The sequence below is a fragment of the Pelophylax lessonae genome, assembly GCF_965119305.1.
Source record: "Pelophylax lessonae genome assembly, chromosome: 11".
NCBI classification, from domain to species: domain Eukaryota; kingdom Metazoa; phylum Chordata; class Amphibia; order Anura; family Ranidae; genus Pelophylax; species Pelophylax lessonae.
This window is the reverse complement of record NC_138778.1, coordinates 135928632-135950384: the sequence shown is the minus strand read 5'-3', so window position 1 is coordinate 135950384 and position 21753 is coordinate 135928632. Positions and strand designations below refer to the sequence as shown.

At 46.0% G+C, this 21753-nt stretch overlaps 1 protein-coding gene across 2 annotated transcripts in view; it reads left to right on the top strand.

Moving 5' to 3' along the window:
* The window catches only part of MYO15B (myosin XVB), a 764404-nt gene that overhangs the window by 176137 nt on the left and 566514 nt on the right, over positions 1-21753 (top strand). For both annotated transcript variants that reach the window (XM_082273009.1, XM_082273008.1), the window contains exons 35-38: positions 278-372; positions 8343-8424; positions 17890-17982; positions 18095-18243. In XM_082273009.1, coding sequence (XP_082129135.1) covers positions 278-372; positions 8343-8424; positions 17890-17982; positions 18095-18243 — 419 coding nt within the window. The remainder of the gene's footprint in view (positions 1-277; positions 373-8342; positions 8425-17889; positions 17983-18094; positions 18244-21753) is intronic.

Here is a 21753-nt window from a genome sequence, read left to right as displayed (position 1 = left end):
CCCCTCAGAATACACTAATCAACGCTGCCAGCCATAGATGGTGGCAATGATTGGGGGGCATTTATCCAACAAGCTTGTTGTACAGAATTAAATTAGTAGGTCAATTAGTAGGACTGTTCAAGCACTGTCTCCATACCTGGATCAAGATTTCTCCGGTCCCTGCTGAACCGGTCAATTTTCGGCTTTAGGTGGAGTAGAGGAGGAAACCTTTACATCTTTTATGAATTCCAAATGTTTGCTTAGCAGTCTTTTTAATGATACTATTTTTTATGTTTAGAAATCTCTCGGAACTGCCAAGAACACTTGCGCCATACTGTGCTGTACCATGGCCGCCGTCACCTACCCCCGCGGAATGAAGTGGAAGCTCTGCTGGTAACTGAGAATATTTAGAAAGGATGACATGCATAGTTTGGGTTAGAAATGCAAGATACAGTGAGGGGAAAAAGTGTCTGATCCCCTGCTGATTTTGTACATTTGCCCACTAACAAAGAAATGATCAGTCTATAATTTTAATTTTAACAGTGAGAAACAGAATAAAAACAAAAAAATCCAGAAAAACACATTTCCAAAAAGTAATAAGTTGATTTGCATTTTATTGTGTGAAATAAGTATTTTTTTTTTTTAATTTAAAGATTTTTATTGAATTATTTCAAGAACATACAAAAGAAAATAAGTGCTATGCAAACGTAATACAGCAGTTCAGAAGACCACAAAGTGGCCACATTGGCAATATAAACTTTACGGAATTGACAAACGTTCCATCAGTACACTCAGAAGCATCTACAATGAAGTAGGTCATACATGCAACACATGTGCACAATAAACCCAAAGCAAATGAAAACATAAACACAGCAATGCGATATACAATTAGAAACCACAGTACCTGACCACCGATTAATATATGGAGGCTAGTAACCCCACTCCCGTCTCCCACTGACTATGCTGGAAGAGTAAATATGCGGGCTCACCCCGTAACCTCTGCTCCCGAGCACCCCCAAGGGGATCAAAACTGTGCCCGAGAACACAGACCACGAGGGGGAGCTGTTCCCCTCCTACATATGTTCCTTCTTATGAAGCATTTCAAGATAGTAAAAGGAGCTAAGTAGAGGGCACATGTACCATCCTGTTCTTGGACCATGTTATCCAAGGTTGCCATTGCAAACTCGTGTCTCGCGCTGATTTATGTTTAAGGGAGAGAGTACGCTCAAACATGTAGTGTGTGTTTACAAGGTCAACAACCTCTGCAGCGGTTGGTGGAAGCTCTCGTTTCCATGTTCGTGCAATAATAAGTCTCGCTGCTAACAGGACATGAAGTGTGGTATGTCTCAGGTCCTTAGGAACTTCTTCTAACCCAAGGGATAATAGTGCTAAACTCGGATTGCTTAAGACAGGCCTCTGTGCTACCTCCGAGATGACCGTAAATACATCACTCCAATAAAGGTGTAATTTTGGACATTGCCACAGTGTGTGGAAAAGAGTACCCTCTTCCCCACACAACCTCCAGCAGGTATTAGCATACTTACTGTCAAATCTGTGTAGTCTCGAGGGGGTCAAATACCATTTCAAGGAAATTTTTAAGGACAGCTCCCATAGACTGGAGCAGCTAGTAACTTTATGTACTGATTGGAGTGCCCGGGTCCATTGACGTTCTGAGTAGGTTATTCCCAAGTCCCTTTCCCATTGCATAAAAGGAGTAGTTTTGGTGAAGTGCATTTTATGTTGAAGGTAGTTATAGAAAAGGGTAATTCCCTTTTGTCTATTGTGCCCCTGAGCCGAAAGATATTTCCAGACTGATATAGAAATGAATTTCGGCCATGGTGGGATCGAGCGCAGAAAATGGACTAATCTGGCATAAGTGAAGAAAAACGATTGGGGAAGTTGGAATTTAGTTTGAAGGTCAGTGAAGGATAGTAACTCGGAGCCCTGATACATATCATCTAAATATTCGATACCTTTCCTTTTCCAATCCACAAAATATGCACAGTCCATGAGGGAATGAAGTGCTGTAACGGGGATCCGAAGAGGGGATCGTGCGGTGGCTAATGGATTTTGCGCTAGTAAAGTTCTCCAGGCCGTAGCCGCTGCTTTCATAAAAGGCGGGAAGTGTGAGGGTATCTTAGCTCCTAAGGTAGTAGCCATAAGCCAGGCCTGTAAGTCCTTTCTAATGCAGTAGGATGCCTCGACCGAACCCCATATGGTCGTGGGGATCGGTCGAAACCAGTCCTGCATTTGGGTGAGAATGGACGCGGTGTGGTAGTCTTGAACATCCACATAGCCCGCTCCCCCCACCGATCTATGTTTTATAAGTTTGTAGTGCGCGCATCTAGGTTTTTTACCCTGCCAGACAAATTTAGAAAGCATTGATTGGAGGGATTTAAAAAAGTATTTCGGTACGGGAATGGGTATTGTACGGAACAAGTAGAGCAGTTGGGGTAGATACATCATTTTGAAGGCCGCCAACCTCCCCAGCCAGGAGAACCCAGAGGACTCTAAATGCTTTAGGTTATCTTGTAGAGTGGAGCGGGCTGGGATATAATTGTGCTTAAATAACGTTTTAGTGGAAGCTGTTAGATGAACTCCAAGGTAAGAAATGCATTTGTCTTCCCATACATAAGGAAATTGCTGTTGAAGAAGATTACTCGTAATAGGATCTATCCCTATGCCCAAGATATGAGACTTTGATTCATTCACTTTATAAAATGAAACATCGCCAAACCACCTGAGAGTCCTCTGAATTTCCGGCAGGGAGGCTGAGGGATTGGTAACCATAAGGATAACGTCGTCTGCGAACAGACTGATTTTGTGGTGTTGGTCCGCTATACGAATCCCTGATATTTTGGGATTAGAACGTATATGTTCGGCAAGTGTTTCCATAATCATGTTAAAGATCAGTGGGGAGAGAGGGCATCCCTGTCTAGTACCGTTAGTTATGTTAAATGGGACAGATATAGCTTCAGTAGTGCGTACTATGGCCGAGGGGGCGGAATACAGTGCCATGATGGCTCTATGCATAAACCCGTGTATACCGAACTTATGTAGGACAGCTGAAAGGAATCCCCAATGGACCCTGTCGAACGCCTTCTCTGCGTCTAAGGAGAGTAGCAGAGAAGGCGTTCCAGAGGTGTCCGCTTGGTGGATAATATTGATAACGCGTCGTGTGGCGTCTGATGCCTGGCGGCCTTTGGTGAATCCAGATTGGTCCTTATGGATAATGGAGGGAAGGAGGTCCACTAACCTAGTAGCTATCAATTTGGCATATATTTTTACGTCCATATTTAAAAGGGAGATAGGCCTAAAGTTCTGAGGTTGATTGGGCTCCTTGCCGGGTTTGGGAAGAGTCACAACCATAGCCTTTAACATTTCGCCAGGGAAGGAAGAGGAAGAAGCTGCATTATTAAATACACCTCGCAACAGAGGAATTAAGGAGGATTGAAATGTTTTATAATATTCGGCCGAATAACCGTCTGGGCCGGGGGATTTCAAGGTGGGTAGGGCCGATATTGCTACAGCAATTTCCTGATCGGAAAAGGGACGATTGAGGGACTCCAAATCATTAGAGGTAATGGATGGCAGTTTAATGTGGTCAAGGAAGGAAGCAATGTCCTGTGGTGAGGGTTGGTGTGTCATTGGGTCATTTCTAAGATTATACAATGATGCATAGTAGGAGCTGAAAGCATTAGCTATGAGATTTGGCTTAAGCAATTTCGTCTTAGAATCGGGATAAAGCATGTAGGGAATCTTGGATTTGAGTCTTTGCCCTTTAATGCGCAGGGCCATTGCTTTGGTGGCTTTATTGCTAGTGGAGTAAGCAGTGGCTTTCCACTTTTTGAGAGTAGTACTAAATTTTTCCAGCAGGAAGGCTCTAAGTTCCTGTCTCAAGGCAAAGATCTGTGACTGCAGGGCAGGAGAAGGTGTTTGTTTGTGTTGCGAGTCCAGGGAAGAAAGTTTGTGGGTAATCTCATCAATTTGCTGCGTTCTTTTCTTCCTGTCCCTGGCTCCTAATTGCATGAACACCCCTCTCAGCACCGCTTTGTGAGCGTTCCACACGACCAACGGATCAGAGTCAGGTTGTGAATTTTCAGAGATATAGTTGTTAAGATGCATTTGGACTTCCTCAACATATGACGGGTTAGAGAGTAGGTGATTGTGCAACCTCCACACAAAGGTAGAGTATGCTGGTGGACCATGGGAAATCGTAATGCTTAGTGGAGAATGATCCGACCAGGTGGCCGTGTGGAGCTCAGCAGCCGAAACACATTCTAACAAACGTTTATCAGAGATACACAGATCTATGCGCGAGTAGGTGCCGTGACGCGGGGAGAGGAAGGAGTAGTCCCTCTCCGACGCATGACAGCACCTCCACACGTCATAGAGATCATTGGCCCAAAGAAATTTAGACAAAGAGGAGTTGTGTCGTTTAGACACTGCAGAAGAGTCTAAGGCACTGTCCGGAACCAGATTGAAATCTCCACATACCAGGAGGTTACCAAATTGAAGTGCTTTCGCTTTACTTATCACAGAGCGTATGAAAGGCATTTGATGGCTATTTGGTGCATATAAATTAACAATAGTATATTGTCTATTATCAATAGAGCATCTGAGTATGATGTAACGCCCCTTGGGGTCCAGTATGGCTTCGTGGTGCTGGAACACCAGGGAGTGCTTGACGGCCAGCAGAACCCCCTTACGTTTCTTTTTCCCAGATGCCATATAGATGATAGGGAAGTTCTTATGGCTACAATGTGGAGTAGCAGAGCTAGCGAAGTGCGTTTCTTGTACACATATGATATCACCCTTAAGCGAGCATGCCGTGGACCACATAGAGGCCCGCTTGGCGGGGTGGTTCAAGCCCCTGGCATTAATGGAAACAACTGAAAACGACATTGCTCAAAGATTGCGGGAGGCCGAACCAGTGACAGGAAATGTAGGTACACACACCAGTCGACAGTTACAGATACGTTACCGATATGGGTGATGCTTGGCTGGAACAATAATGTTATTATAGGTAGATGTGCAGGACTAGAGGAGACGGTGAGCACTCAGCTGGAGTAGGACGGTGGTCACTCCTAGATCAACACACTGGGTATTAAGAGGTAGTCGCTGAAATACTGCGGTGAAGCAGAACGTACAACACAACGAAGTTCGCTTCTGGTGGCAGAGATAAACAAAAAAGTAAAGAAAAAGTTATAACAAGAGAAACTTGCACAACAGTGCACCGGCACTGAAACTGAGTACAATACTTTGCGGTGAGGAACAAAAAGTGCCAACACTCAGCAAGTGTAACCCTGTGTCAGGCTTGCTGAAAACAAAATGGGGGTTTTCCACACACAGGTGGAGGAACAGAACGTGAGGTAAATCAGGTAATCACATATTTGTAGCCCGGCCGGACTAAGTGAAGCTATGGAGGGGTAGCTCTGAACTCACATTTAAAACCTGAAGTTTGGGGACCCCTGATGTGACCTGGATCTAGGCGGAGGGGGTAGTCTTGCACCCTCTGGGGAACCTTTAGGAAGCTCTGGAATGATACCCCAAGAGTGAAGTAGCTTCATTCCACCTTCAATAGTGGAAATAGTGTGGGGAATGCCGTTGTGTGTGACCATAAGCGTGGCAGGATGACGCCATTTGTAGACGATTTTATGGTTAAAGAGAGCCTTGGTCAGAGTCTTCAGTTGCCGCCGCTGCTGGAGAGTATGTTGAGACAGATCTGCATATAGTTGGATAGCTTCATATGGAGCTGGCAATGTGCCCATTTTCCTAGACACTTGAAGAATCTGTTCTTTAGCCGGGTAAAAATGTATACGTAAAAGCACATCCCTGGGAACAGAGTCTTCTAGGTGGCGAGGCCTAGGGAGCCTGTGGATCCGATCAATAGTCAACTCTATAGGTGACAGCCCAGGAACCATAGCTGAGAACATTGTAGTTGCATACTGTTGCAGGTCAGCAGGTTGCACAGACTCAGGGATGCCTCTAATTTTAATATTATTGCGGCGAGATCGGTCTTCAAGATCTGCCAATTTATGCTTAATCCAGTCAGTATCCTCTCTCTGTTCATTGTAAGCATCAATGAGATCGTTTACTGTGTCAGTGCATTCCTCCATTTTATCTTCTATATGTGTCACCCTCCTGCCCACCTGCAACATCTCACTAGAAAATTTCTGCATGATGGTCGATAAGTTCGCCATTAGAGACGATTGGAATGTCATCAACATATTTTTCATAGTGGTGTCTAGCACCGGTTGTCCCGTAGTAGGGAACGCACCTATGGAGGATTGCAGTGCTGCCATGGCACACAGTTCTGGGAGCGGTGTACTCACTGCGGGATCAGACATGTCCTCCGGTTCCATTCTCATGCGGGTCTTAGCGGGGCTGCCCGTGACTGGGGTCGCTGGAGAAGAAGAAGCAGTCACTCTGTCATCCGTGATCAGCGGCAACGCGTCAGGTAGATCGGTGTAGGCCGCGGCTTCCCCTCCCTCAGCAGGCGCGGCGGCGCCATCTTGGGATTTCCCGGGCCTCGCTGGCGGCCGAGAGAAGAAGGCCGTAAGCTTAGTAGGTCCCCTCTCGTCTTTTCGTTTGCGGGACGACATCTTCCTAAGGGGTCAGGAGTGCCAGTAGACCGATTCTGGAGCGTCGCTGTCCGTTTGCTGCCCCGATGCTGGTGGATTTTCCGGCCGGCTACAGGGAGCTCACAGCTCAAGCAGCCATTCAGCTCGCGCGCAAGCCACGCCCCCCGTGTGAAATAAGTATTTGATCCCCTATCAATCAGCAAGATTTCTGGCTCCCAAGTGTCTTCTATACAGGTAACGAGCTGAGATTAGGAGCACACTCTCAGTCCGTCGGTGGACTCCATTTTTCTCAGCGGGGGATCGATCCGCCGATCCCCCGCTGAGCAGGCGGATGGCAGCTATGTCTCCGCTCTGTGTGCAGAGACAGAGCTGTCAGGTCCCCATTCTTCTCTATGGGGGAATCGGATGAGAACGGACCGCCTGTCCATTCTCATCCGATCCCATCCGCTGGACGGATGGAAAATAGGGTTTCCATCCGTCCAGATTTGACAGACTGGATCGGATGTCAGATGACATGTCCTCGCTGACATCTGATGCCCCATAGAGATGCATGGGGCATCCGTTCTGATCCGCCTGAAAAACTGACAGGTGGATCTGAACGGTCTGCAAGTGTGAAAGGGGCCTAAAGAGAGTGCTCCTAATCTCAGCTTGTTACCTATATAAACAACACCTGTCCACAGAAGCAATCAATTAATCAGATTCCAATCTCTCCACCATGGCCAGGACCAAAGGGCTGTCCAAGGGTGTCAGGGACAAGATTGCAGACCTACACAAGGCTGGAACGGGCTATAAGACCATCTCCAAGCAGCTTGGTGAGAGGGTGACAACAGTTGGTGAGATTATTCTAAAATGGAAGAAACAGAAAATAACTGTCGATCTCCCTCAGTCTGGGGCTCCATGCAAGATCTCACTTTGTGGAGTTTCAATGATCACAGTGAATGAGAATGGTAAGCAATCAGCCCAGAACTACATGGGAGAATCTTGTCAGTGATCTCAAGTCAGCTGGACCATAGTCACCAAGGAAACAATTGGTAATACACTACCCTGTGAAAAGCTGAACTCCTGCAGCACCTGCAAGGTCTCCCTGCTCAAGAAAGCACATGTACAGGCCTGGCTGAAGTTTGCTAATGAACATCTGAATAATTCAGAAGAGAACTGGGTGAAAGTGTTGTGGTCAGATAATACCAAAGACCAGCCAGGGCATGGACAATGGGTCGTGGATGGGTATTCCAACATGACGACAATTACCCAAAACACACGGACAAGGCAACAAAGGAGTGGCACAAATAGAAGCACATTAAGGTCCTGGAGTCGCCTAGCCAGTCTCCAGACCTTAATCCCATAGAAAATATGTGGAGGGAGCTGAAGGTTCGAGTTATCAAATGTCAGCCTCGAAAACCTTAATGACTTGGAGAGGATCTGGAAAGAAGAGTGGGACAAAATCCCTCCTGAGATGTGTGCAAACCTGGTGGCCAACTAAAAGAAACGTCTGACCTCTGTGATTGCCAACAAGAGTTTTGCCACCAAGTACTAAGTCATGATTTGGGAAGGGGTCAAATATGTTTTTCACTCATTAAAATGCAAATCAATTTATAACTTTTTTTACATGTGTTTTTCTGGATTTAAACCTACCATTAAATTTATAGACTTATCATTTATTTGTCAGTGGGAAACCTACAAAATCAACAGGGGATCAAATACTTTTGTTTACCTCACTGTAGATTTAATGATATGACTGGCAGAATAGGCTTATTAATAATACTTTTCTTCCCTCAAAAGAATGGACGGGTGTCTCGACGTATCGTTATTGTTTTGCCAGGCGGAATTGAATATACCACCAAAATCAAGACCTTTTCTGTGAGTATCAATAGAAACTAGAAAGAGACCCAGGACAGCACAGACAGATGTTGTATGTTACTTTCAGTCTATGCAACACACTGCACCTTTATAGTAAAAGGAATTCTTGGGGCCGGTTTATACCTGAATCACACAGGAACTTGATCCGCATTCCTGTGCGGTGCGATTTGCAGCCCATTCAGTTCATGCACTACTTTTAAAAAAAAACACAACGCACTAGCATGCCATCTGGTGCAGGCAAATGCACTGTGTTTTCGATCTGTGTTTGGGGTGTCATTAACATTATATTGATACCCGCAGCAGATCACACACCCAGTGCATTTTGAATGCGGTGCGGAAAATGCTCACGGAACATGGGATTCCCGCACAGCGCCCTGGTGTGAATGAGCCTGAAACCTCGGTTCACACTAGAACGCGGTGCTGGAAATCCTTGATCCGTGTGTGTTTCCCGCACTACATTTAAAACACACTCAGTTGCGATCTGTAACAGGGGTCAGTGTTAAGTTAGTAACACCCCAAACTCAGGTTGTAAATGCAGTGCGTTTGCCTGCACTGGATTGCATGGTATAAATGTACCATGTGATGCAGTTGCAGTGTGTTTCCAAAAGTAGTGCATGCACTACTCTTCAAAATGAATGGGCTCAAATCGCACCACACTGAAGTTGAATATTTGATAATAAGGTGATTTTACTGGACCTGGGGCCAACCAGAATTCTTTTTTGCTCATTGGAATCCGTGATGGATGGGGCCAGCACCTGGTCTGTGTGTTAGTGGAGGTGGAGATGGGAGAATGACCTAGAGCGGTGTTCATCAATATTTGATAGATCCAGCTGCGCCTTAGTGGCATGTTGGAGCTGTATGTAGTAAAAAGATTCTATGGAATTTGGGATATGTTCCTCAACATCTCTGAGTCATGTGCTGAAAGCAGTTGTGAACATACAATGTTTTAGACACTTTCTTATCTTTAAAAACCTTAGACAGTTTTAACTATGCGGGCATCAGAACTGCTTTTGTTTAGTTTGTTAAACAATGTTTCTTTAAAAAAGGCCTATTGCATTAGGATGTGCACCCCATAGCTCAAACACACACGTATATATACAGTATCTCACAAAAGTGAGTACACCCCTCACATTTTTGTAAATATTTTATTATATCTTTTCATGTGACAACACTTAAGAAATGACACTTTGCTACAATGTAAAGTAGTGAGTGTACAGCTTGTATAACAGTGTAAATTTGCTGTCCCCTCAAAATAACTCAACACACAGCCATTAATGTCTAAATCGCTGGCAACAAAAGTGAGTACACCCCTAAGTGGAAATGTCCAAATTGGGCCAAATTAACCATTTTCCCTCCCCCAGTGTCATGTGACTCGTTAGTGTTACAAGGTCTCAAGTGTGAATGGGGAGCAGGTGTGTTAAATTTGGTGTTATCACTCTCACTCTCTCGTACCGGTCACTGGAAATTCAACATGGCACCTCATGGCAAAGAACTCTCTGAAGGATCTGAAAAAAAGAATTGTTGCTCTACATAAAGATGGCCAAGGCCAGTGATGGCGAACCTTGGCACCCCAGATGTTTTAGAACTACATTTCCCATGATGTTAAATTACACTGCAGAGTGCATGAGCATCAGGAAATGTAGTTCCAAAACACCTGGGGTGCCAAGGTTCACCATCACTGGCCTAGGCTATAAGAAGATTGCCAAGACCCTAAAACTGAGCTGCACCACGGTGGCCAAGACCATATAGTGGTCTAACAGGTCGACCAAAGAAGGTGAGTGCACGTGCTCAGCATCATATCCATCCAGAGGTTGTCTTTGGGAAATAGATGTGTGAGTGCTGCCAGCATTGCTGCAGAGAATGAGGGGGGGGGGGGGGGTCAGCCTGTCAGTGCTCAGACCATAGGCCGCACACTGCATCAAATTGGTCTGCGTGGCTGTCGTCCCAGAAGGAAGCCTCTTTTAAAGATGATGCACAAGAAAGCCGCAAACAGTTTGCTGAAGACAAGCAGACTAAGGACATGAATTACTAGAACTATGTCCCGTGATCTGATGAGATCAAGATAAACTTATTTGGTTCAGATGGTGTCAAGCAAGTGCGGCGGCAACCAGGTGCGGAGTACAAAGACAAGTGTGTCTTGCCTACAGTCAAGCATGGTGGTGGGAGTGTCATAGTCTGGGGCTGCATTAGTGCTGCTGGCACTGGGGAGCTACAGTTCATTGAGGGAACCATGAATGCCAACATGTACTGTGACATACTGAGGCAGAGCATGATCCCCTCACTTCAGAGACTGGGCTGCAGGGCAGTATTCTAACATAACGACCCCAAACACACCTCCAAGACCACCACTGCCTTGCTAAAGAAGCCGAGGGTAAAGGGTAAAGGTGATGGACTGGCCTAGCATGTCTCCAGACCTAAACCCTATTGAGCGTCTGTAGGGAATCCTCAAACAGAAGGTGGAGGAGTGCAAGGTCTCTAACTTCCACCAGCTCCGTGATGTCGTCATGGAGGAGTGGAAGAGGACTCCAGTGACAACCTGTGACGCTCTGGTGAACTCCATGCCCAAGAGGGTTAGGGCAGTGATGGAAAATAATGGTGGCCACACAAAATATTGACACTTTGGGCCCAATTTGGACATTTCACTTAGGGACGTACTCACTTTTGTTGCCAGCAGTTTAGACATTAATGGCTGTGTGTTGAGTTATTTTGAAGGGACAGCAAATTTACACTGCTATACAAGCTGTACATTCACATGAAAAGATATAATAAAATATTTACAAAAATGTGAGCAGTGTACTCACTTTTGTGAGATACTGTGTATGTGTATATTTATATACAGTATGTATAGACAATGTGGGCTATGTGGGACTTGAAGTTAGACACCAGCAGGTATGCCCAGCGTCTCCATCCCTGTATCGGAAAAAAACCGAATTGAAAAGGATTAAAAGTCTGATGTACTCACCCTCCAGTCTGCCACCAACCAAGTAGACCTGTCTCACGATATAAATAAAGAACAGGGGTTTAGTTGACACGCATTTGCAAAAGCATGTGTAGGCTGCAGAGCCACGACATAGCACCCTGGTTTATCGGCAGTCCTAACACTTTTAAATTTGAGTGTATCCACTCAGGGAGCACATGGCTGCTAATGGATGGATAGGAGGCAGGTGAGAGGGAGCAGCCCAAACTTCCCCCAACCCACCTCCATCCATGACTGGTCTAGTATCTCAAAACTCTAATAGCAATGTTCTTAAGATGGTACAAACTGAAAACGACCAGCTGAGAAGCATACACCATGCACCTCTTTTAATCCTTTTCAATTCGTTTTTATACAGTATATATATTGTGACAGGAAGTCAGGAAAATCTATGGGTGTTGTCACTGACGGGAGATATATTTCTGCTTGGTTTAGACAATTCACTAATTGCTATCAGGTGTCGGCTGCAGAGGTAGGCAGGAAGGTGTACGGAAGTTGAGAACACTTTCAGCTGTTCAGAATGAGGCAATTAGGATCTCTATAACTTGTCCAAAGGGAGTCTATTGATTGCTGTCTCCTGAGGCTGTGTAAGCTGGGGAGAGCAGTCAGATGAGAGACTTCTAAAGGTGAGGTGTTGAATTTTTTTCTGTGTAAAGAAAACACAAATGGACATTTGAGTGTCTGCTGTAGAACCAGCAGGGTCTGCCCAAAGAGTAGGTTGGGAAGACTCCTTAGATAGGTTCCGGTGTGTGAGAAGGTAGACGCCCACAGTGGCCAGGATTTATTTTGTGTTTTGTTTTATTTTGATGTTTTTGCTGCATGCACTGTTTTGAAGAAATTGGACGAATAAACCATAAACTGTTGTTTTCAACCACTCCTCGGCTATCTCCCTGTGTGACGAACCCCCCCAAAAGGGGTTATCCACACCCGCTACCGAGCTAATCCCTCACATATGGTGGAGGATGCGGGCAGTTAAAGTAAACCCAAAAAAATGGAGGAAATACTGAAACAACTGATTATATCGAATGCAGCCCAACAGCAGGCAAATGCAGCTCAACAGCAGGCAAATGCGGATTTTCAGCGGAGCTTTGCAGCTCAACAACAAGCTCACCGAGAGGCCATTGAAGGCGTGGAACAGAGACACCAGCAGCAAATGGAGGCCATTGTGAAACAGCTTCAGAGACAGCAGACCGAGGTTGGGAGTCAGGCCAGTAACATACCGACTTTTCGGGTAAACCACTTATTGCCAAAGATGACTACAGATGAGGACCCTGAGATGTTTCTGACCACGTTTGAAAGAACAGCGGAGAAAGAGAGTTGGCCTAAAGAACAGTGGGCTGGACTAGTGGCCCCCCTATTAGCTGGAGAAGCCCAAAAGGCATATTTTGACTTGGAACTTGCAGATGCAAAAAACTATGATCGATTAAAAGTGGAAATATTGGCACGTTTTGGGGTAACCTTGGATGTCCGTGCTCAGCGGGTCCACAATTGGAGTTATCAGCTGAAGAAACCACCCCGGTCGCAGATGTATGACCTCATCCATTTGGCTAAGAAATGGCTGCAGCCAGAAATTCTGTCCGGACCAGAAATTTTGGAGCGAGTAGTCATGGACAAATTTCTTAGGTCTCTTCCTAACACCCTGCAGAAATGGGTAAGCCATGGTGGTCCGGAAACCGCAGACAAATTAGTAGACCTGGTCGAAAGGTACCTAACAACTGAGAATTTGACCTCTTTTTCCAGAGATGCACAGACTTTTCACCCCAAGACCAGACCCTCCCCACCTATAAGTAAGACTGCGTCAGGGGATGGGGGTGGAGAGAGGATCCAAAGAGCAACTCGAGGTGTTAGTAGGACTACTACTAATGTTTGGCGAGAGCGACCTGGAAGACCCATCCCACAGGAGAGGACTGGAAGGTTGATTTGTTACCGTTGCCGGGAAGAGGGACATGTAGCAGCAGTTTGCCCAGCGGTTTGCCCAGTGGATGATGAACCCATGCATTGTGACTTTCTGACAGAGAGACGACAGTCCTTTTTTGCAACCACATACACTGCAGTAAAGGGGAATGAGAAACCTTTATATAGAATGTGTTTAGATGGTAAAGATGTTGTGGTATTGTTGGATTCAGGTAGCCTGGTTACCTTAGTGAGAAGTGATCTAGTGGTGAAAAAAAACGTACATCCTAGGAAAATGGCGGTAGTTTGTGTACATGGGGACACTCGAGAATATCCGGTGACTACAGTTTCCTTTGAAACCTCCCTCGGTAACTTGTGTCACCAAGTGGGTTTAGTTCCCAAACTGCCACATGACGCCATTGTGGGAAGGGATTTCCCAAAATTCTGGGAACTCTGGGATTGCCCAGATTCCCCAGTAGGTGGTTCTTCTGAGCCTGAACCATCTACTCCAGAATCCTCTAACTGTGAGGATTATCCTGAGTTTCCGTGCTCAGTCTTAGCCGGGGAAACACCAGTCCCTAGGGAGGAGCCTGCTACCTCAGAAGAGGAACAGCGGCCGTTAGGGTTGGATGACCTTAAAGTGCACCGAGAAAATTTTATCACTGAGCAATTGAGGGACCCCACATTGCTAAGAGCCCGGGAGAATGTAGTGAAGATAGATGGGGAGCTAGTTAACCCTGACGAGAGGATTGCCCTCCCTTACTTCATTATTGAGAGGGACCTCTTATATCGAGTGTCACAGAGGATAGAGGACACTGTTGAGCAACTGGTAGTGCCTAAACCGTACCGCAAGATGGTTTTGGAACTGGCCCATGGGCACATTCTTGGGGGACATTTGGGAGCAGAAAAAACCCGGGAGAGAATCACCCAGAGGTTTTATTGGCCTGGGATCACTAAGGAAGTGGAATTGTACTGCTCTTCCTGTCCAGTGTGTCAGATTAATGCACCCATGCCCCATTTCCGTAGTCCTTTGGTACCCCTGCCCATTATCGAGGTTCCTTTTGAGAGGATCGCCATGGATTTGGTTGGGCCCTTACTGAAGTCCACAAGAGGGCACCAGCACATCTTGGTGATAATGGATTATGCCACCCGTTACCCAGAAGCGATTCCTCTCCGAAATACCTCTGCTAAAACCATAGCCAAGGAGTTATTTCAAGTTGTCACCCGGGTGGGTCTACCTAAGGAAATCCTAACTGACCAGGGCACCCCGTTTATGTCCAGGGTGACAAGAGAACTTTGTAAACTCCTGAAAGTGACCCAGTTACGTACCTCAGTATATCACCCTCAAACAGATGGGTTAGTGGAGAGGTTTAATAAAACGTTAAAACAAATGTTGAGGAAGGTGGTGGATAAAGACGGAAAGAATTGGGATTATCTGCTCCCTTATCTGATGTTTGCCATAAGAGAGGTTCCCCAATCATCCACAGGGTTCTCTCCGTTTGAGTTGCTGTATGGGAGGCACCCCCGGGGCCTACTTGACATTGCCAGGGAAACATGGGAGAGTGAGAGTTCCCCTCATCGAAGTGTGATTGAGCATGTTGCTCAAATGCAAGATAGAATTGCCCAAGTGATGCCGATTGTGAAGGCACATTTAGCCCAAGCCCAGTTGGCTCAACAAAGGATTTACAATCATGGGGCCCAGGTCCGTTCTTTTGCACCTGGTGATAGGGTGTTGGTGTTGGTCCCCACGGTCGAAAGTAAATTCCTAGCCAAATGGCAGGGGCCCTATGAAGTATTGGAGAAAATAGGGATGGTGAATTATAAAATTAGCCAACCAGGAAGACGAAAACCTGAGCAGCTCTATCACGTGAACTTGTTAAAACCATGGAAGGATAGAGAGTCCTTGGTCGCTGAGACTACCCGAGTTTCTGCTCCAGTTCACCTGGCTGTCCCTGAAGTTGGGATAGCAGAGACTCTGTCCAAACTTCAGAAACAGGAGGTTAAAGAATTTGTGCTCCGTAATAGGGAGAAGTTTTCAGACCTGCCAGGTTGGGTCTCGGGAGTTAAACATGACATTATCACCACCCCAGGGGATAAGGTCAAGTTAAAGCCTTATAGAATTCCAGAAGCCCGGCGAGATGCCATTCGCCAGGAAGTAAAAAAAATGCTTGAGTTGGGGGTGATAGAAGAGTCAAATAGTGATTGGTCCAGTCCCATTGTCTTAGTGCCCAAACCAGATGGAAGTTGGCGGTTTTGTAATGATTTTCGCCGCCTGAATAAAATCACTAAGTTTGACACCTATCCTATGCCCCGCATAGATGAACTAATTGATCGCCTAGGCACTGCCCGGTACATGACCACGTTAGACCTTACCAAGGGTTATTGGCAAATTCCTCTCTCGGGGTCGGCCAGGGAAAAAACAGCATTTGTAACTCCAGACGGATCTTTCCAATATCGGAGGATGCCTTTTGGGTTACAGAATGCTCCTGCCACATTCCAACGCACCATGGATAAGACCCTTCGGCCTCATCTAGCCTATGCTGCTGCATACCTCGATGACGTGGTCATTCACAGTGAGGATTGGGACTCACACTTACCAAAAGTTCAGGCTGTGTTGGATTCCATCTGGAAAGCTGGGTTTACAGCCAATCCAAAAAAATGTACCATTGGGCTAGAAGAGGCGAAGTATCTGGGGTATACCATTGGTAGAGGTCTAATCAAGCCCCAAATAAACAAAGTTGAAGCTATTAAGGATTGGCCACGTCCCACCAGCAAGAAACAGGTTCGTGCATTTTTGGGGATTGCAGGTTATTATCGCCGTTTTATTCCCCATTTTGCCTCACAGGCTGCTTCCCTGACCAATCTGACCAAAGGGAAGGAGTCTGTCATGATCAAATGGACTCCCGAGGCAGAAACAGCTTTTCAGGCTTTAAAACAGGCCTTATGTAGCCAGCCAGTTTTAAAGTCGCCTGATTTTTCACGAGACTTTGTGGTCCAGACAGATGCATCAAATGTGGGTTTAGGAGCTGTACTGTCCCAGATTATCAATGGGGAAGAACACCCTGTTATGTACCTCAGCCGAAAGTTGAAGGCCCATGAAGAGAATTATGCCACCATTGAGAAAGAGTGTTTGGCGGTGAAATGGGCCTTGGATTCTCTCCGATACTACCTCCTGGGTAGACAGTTTGAACTGGTGACGGATCACGCCCCATTGAAGTGGATGGCACAGAACAAGGAGACCAATAGGAGAATAAATAGGTGGTTTCTGGCCCTTCAGGAGTTTAGTTTTGTGGTAACGCATCGCCCCGGTGTTCAAATGGGGAATGCAGATGGTTTGTCCCGTGCACATGCGTGCCTGTCAACCTGTGTCCCAACCCTAGGGTTGAAACAAGAGGGGGGGGTATGTGACAGGAAGTCAGGAAAATCTATGGGTGTTGTCACTGACGGGAGATATATTTCTGCTTGGTTTAGACAATTCACTAATTGCTATCAGGTGTCGGCTGCAGAGGTAGGCAGGAAGGTGTACGGAAGTTGAGAACACTTTCAGCTGTTCAGAATGAGGCAATTAGGATCTCTATAACTTGTCCAAAGGGAGTCTATTGATTGCTGTCTCCTGAGGCTGTGTAAGCTGGGGAGAGCAGTCAGATGAGAGACTTCTAAAGGTGAGGTGTTGAATTTTTTTCTGTGTAAAGAAAACACAAATGGACATTTGAGTGTCTGCTGTAGAACCAGCAGGGTCTGCCCAAAGAGTAGGTTGGGAAGACTCCTTAGATAGGTTCCGGTGTGTGAGAAGGTAGACGCCCACAGTGGCCAGGATTTATTTTGTGTTTTGTTTTATTTTGATGTTTTTGCTGCATGCACTGTTTTGAAGAAATTGGACGAATAAACCATAAACTGTTGTTTTCAACCACTCCTCGGCTATCTCCCTGTGTGACGAACCCCCCAAAAGGGGTTATCCACACCTGCTACCGAGCTAATCCCTCACAATATATATATATATATATATAGACACACACTCTCTTAATAAGTGTTAACAAACATTTTAAAATGTAAAATGTAATAAAACATGGACAGTGTCAGTAGGACAGTGGACGGTGTCATTAGAGCAGTGGACAGTGTCAGTAGGACAGTGAACATCGTCAGTAAGGCAGAGGATGGTGGGCGGTGTCCGTCGTTTTTTTATTATTATTTTTTAAAAATTGTTTTTTAATATTTTTTTTAGGAGCCCCGTTGAGGGGCTTTGGTGACATATCAGAAGTCTAAAAAGACCCCTGAAGTCTCACTTTTGAGACAGAAAAAGGGACTGGCAACAGAGGTTCCCCAGTCCCTTTCTCTGCAGCCTCAGCTGCACTGGACTGTACTGAGCAGCTTCCTGTTCATTCACAAACTGAAGCATAGTAAACTCTCCCAAGTCTTCTAGTCTCAAATGTAAAATCAGAACAGGAGCACAAGAAGAGGGGGAGAAGAGAGTGTTGACCTAATCTGATTTACATTGGATTACCTGCTGAGTAGTGTGTTACCCTGGTGGTATGGGCATAGGTAGATAAAAAAAAAAAAAACATTCTTATGAATGAAGAATTTCTCATTCCTACCAACAGGTAGCAGCTGATCTGGTCCCCGAGGTATGTGAGCAGTTGATGGTCTCTGATCCAAATGAGTTGGAAGAATTTGCCATATTTGCCAACAAGAACAAAGGTAATATTAAGTGGTTACTTAATGTTCAGGCATATGTATCGGTCTGCTTGTCTATTCTGTCGTTTAGTGGAAGGAAGAAGGAAGTAAATATGACCAATTCTTCTTCCGACAGGTGAGATGGTGCGACCCCTGCGTCCCGGGGATTATATTCATGACTTCCTGCTCCAGGACAATTCGGTGACCTTAGAGTTCAAAAGGGTCACATGGAAAGCGACACTGAAGGGACGTAGTGAACTCTTTGTTCAAGTGCATTTCAGCCAGGTACCAAAGACTTTTTCTTTTTTTTAATTGAAAATTCTAGAGTAATTGAGAAATAACATTCATAGTGTATTTCTGAAGATGAAATAACATCAACAAGAAAGTAGTGATAAAGTGGCAGTGTATACTGTACATTGGGGCTGTGGGCACATTATTTGCTGCCCTCAGTATAAGCAATGCAGTAAAGACCCTTATTTAGTCAGTAAACAGCTGGCTGGTTTCATTCATCAGAGGTGAGTGACCTTTGTGTTTTCCAATCCGCCCAAAAAATATTGAGGTCTATTTATGAAACATTTGTTCAGAGGCATAACTAGATCCTTCAGGGCCCCGGTGCAAGAAACCATGCCCCATGTGTCACCCCTGTAAACCTGGATAGGAGGGGTGGCAGGGGCAGCATATAGTGGAACGTACCCCCTCCATTTTCTTCCTGCAACAGAAAGGGGATCAGTGGCAGCAGTGGTGTAGTGAGGGGGTTGGGTTTAGTGGCAGCAGTGGTGGTAGTGAGGGGGGTGGATTAAGTAGAGGTGGTGGTGGTAGGGGGAGGTATTAGGGGTGGTGGTGGTGGTGAGGGGGTGTGGGATTACTGGCAGCGGTGGTGGTGAGGGGGGTGGGATTTGTGGCAGCAGTGGTAGTGATGGGGGGTGGGATTTGTGACAGCAGTGGTGGTGAGGGGAAGTGTGATTAGTGGCAGTGGCTGTGGTTGGTGAGGGGGGTGGAATTAGTGGCAGCGATGGTAGTGTTAAGGGGGGGTGGAATCAGTGGCAGCAGTGGTGGTGGTGATAGGGATGGGATTAGTGGCAGCGGTGGTGATGGTAAAGGGGGGGGGGGATGGAATCAGTGGCAGTGGTGATGAGGGAGTGGGATTGGTGGCAGCGATGAGGGGGGGTGGAATTAGTGGTAGGGGTGGTTGTGAGGGGAGGTGGAATCAGTGGCGGTAGTGGTGCGGGGGATGGGATTAGTGCCAGCGGTGATGGTGGTGAGGGGGTAGGATTAGTGGCAGTGGTAGTGGTGATGGGTGGGATTAGTGGCAGCGGTGGTGGTGAGATGGCCGGGATTAGTGGCAGTGGTGCTTAGTTTGTCGATTCCCCTCAGTATTCACGCGCCTCCAGGTATGCCAGTGTGCCATGGGGACTCCTCGTAGAGGAGAGAGCTCCTCCCCCTTTCACTCTATTGGTGCCAGCTGGATAGGTGGGGCTCCAGACTCCTAGTGCTCAGCCTCCCCTCAGCGGCTGGCAGCAACACCCCCCCACCCTTTGGCGGAATGGGTGGGCCGCTCACAGTAGCAGGGGCAGCCCCCCACAGTGGCAGAACTCCAGGACCCAGTCGCAAGTGTGACTGCTGCGATTCTGGTAGTTCTGCCACTGCATTTTTTGCATTATTGTCAGAAACATTCATGCATGTTTAACAAAATGTCTGTAGCACTACTCCCTTGGGAGCTGCTGGTTCCCCTGGGTTACCATTAGCAACAGCATGACAGTTCAACATTTTCCAAAGTGTTTTTTTAGCTCAGTCAGGAAACAGTCCAGTGGCTTTAGTTTTTGTGTTTTTATTGAGAACTTGGGTAGGAGAAAGGAATGAGTGGGATACTCCAACTTGTATAACTATACACAATTAGCAGGGATTATTAATGCTGAGTAGCCCTGTATAACGCTAGTTGCGGCTAGGCCGCCGCTTCACCTTGCCATTAGCAGTGAAATAGAATTGAGTGAACTTCCTGAGGTAAACTGTACTGTACTGCAGAACAATCTTCAGGGCCCTTCTTGGCACCCCCTTTATTCCTATTCTTCAGAGTCAACTACACAGCACCCCCTTTACTGTTACACTTCCTGTGTGAGCTAGCTCCTTGATCCCCTGACATCTCTGGAGTGGTCCCCTCTCCTAGGCAGACCCTATGGCAAATCCCCAAGTACTCATGACACTGTTTTTCCTGAGAGACTCTGCCACCAGCTCCACTGTCAGCACACTGGATCCTCTGCAGCTTAGCTCCACACCTGGTTCACTAGGCCGACTGCCTAAACCACCTTCCTCACACCTGCCGTCTGCCTCCTCCTGGGACTCTGCTTCCCGCCAAAGACGTCCTGTCACATGCCCTCTCCACTATTATGAGCAATCCCAGGATGCATTGCAAGAATCCCCTTCCACTGGGATTCTCACAAAAGCTGATGTTTTGGGTTTCCTGGGTTTCCTCCACTGCCCAACAAGCTCCCTCATTGGATGCAGTGACGACACTCCCTCAGACCCAGTGAATCACACCTGGAAACATGTGACAGGCAAACTAATAGATCAGGCTCCCCTGATAAGCAGCAGGAGCAATAGATGCTTTTACCTAGCACCTACCTAACTAGGAGGGTGCTACATGTCCACTATTTTTTATAGGAGATTAATGCTTTTATAGCCATCCCCATCTAGGGGCCAAAATGCAGTATAGAATAGTCACAAAAATGAAACTGTGCTAAATAAACAATCTAAAAACAGCAACTTAAAAGTAAGATCTACACTAGACAAACCTAAACAAAAAACGAAGTTGCGCTAATTGTGAGATTATATAAAAATTGACATAAATATTATCAATGTATTGTGAGTGACAGAAACGTGCATTAATGTAACACCATAAAGCGAGGAGACCAAAGCTCTTGATCAAAGTGAACATCAGTGATTGTCCATCAAAATGTGACGGAAAGTTTCCGACCATTTATTTGACAAATGGACTGAAAATATGAAGAAGTGAAGACTCCATTGGTCTCCTTGCTTTATGGTGTTACATCAATTCACTTTTCTGTCACTCACAATACATTGATAATATTTATGTCAATTTTTATATTATCTCACAAGTAGCGCAACTTAGTTTTTTGCAAAATGCAGTATCATTTTCTGAAAATACCTCAATGAGAAAACGATACTGCATATAAGCCACTAGATGGGGCTGACGATACGGGCATTAAGGTGTTGTTAGAAAAGATATTTCGTTCAACTTTCACAAATACTTCTGGCATTTCTGCAACAAATGTTTTAAAAATAGACCCTTAAGTGTAGGTCAAGCCAATTTTTTTATAGATCTGGATGGAGTGAAATTGGTTAGGGACCACTTTTAGTTTTTATTTCTGTGTCCTCAGTGAGGAGATTCCACTTTATCTGTCCCGATGATCATTGCCTCCAGAATGAAAGTGAAGGAAACAGCTGCCTAGGATAAGGTGACCAGATTTTTAAAATGAGATCTGGGGACATACTTTTTTTTTATTTGCAAATGGCACAGGACTGCATAATACACAGAGCGCTGGGCACAGGGCTGCATAATACACAGAGCGCTGGGCACAGGGCTGCATAATACACAGAGCGCTGAGCACAGGGCTACATAATACACAGAGCGCTGGGCATAGGACTACATAATACACAGAGGGCTGGGCACTGGACTACCTAATACACAGAGCGCTGGGCACAGGACTACATAATGCACAGAGCGCTGGGCACAGGACTACAAAATGCACAGAGCGCTGGGCACAGGACTACATAATA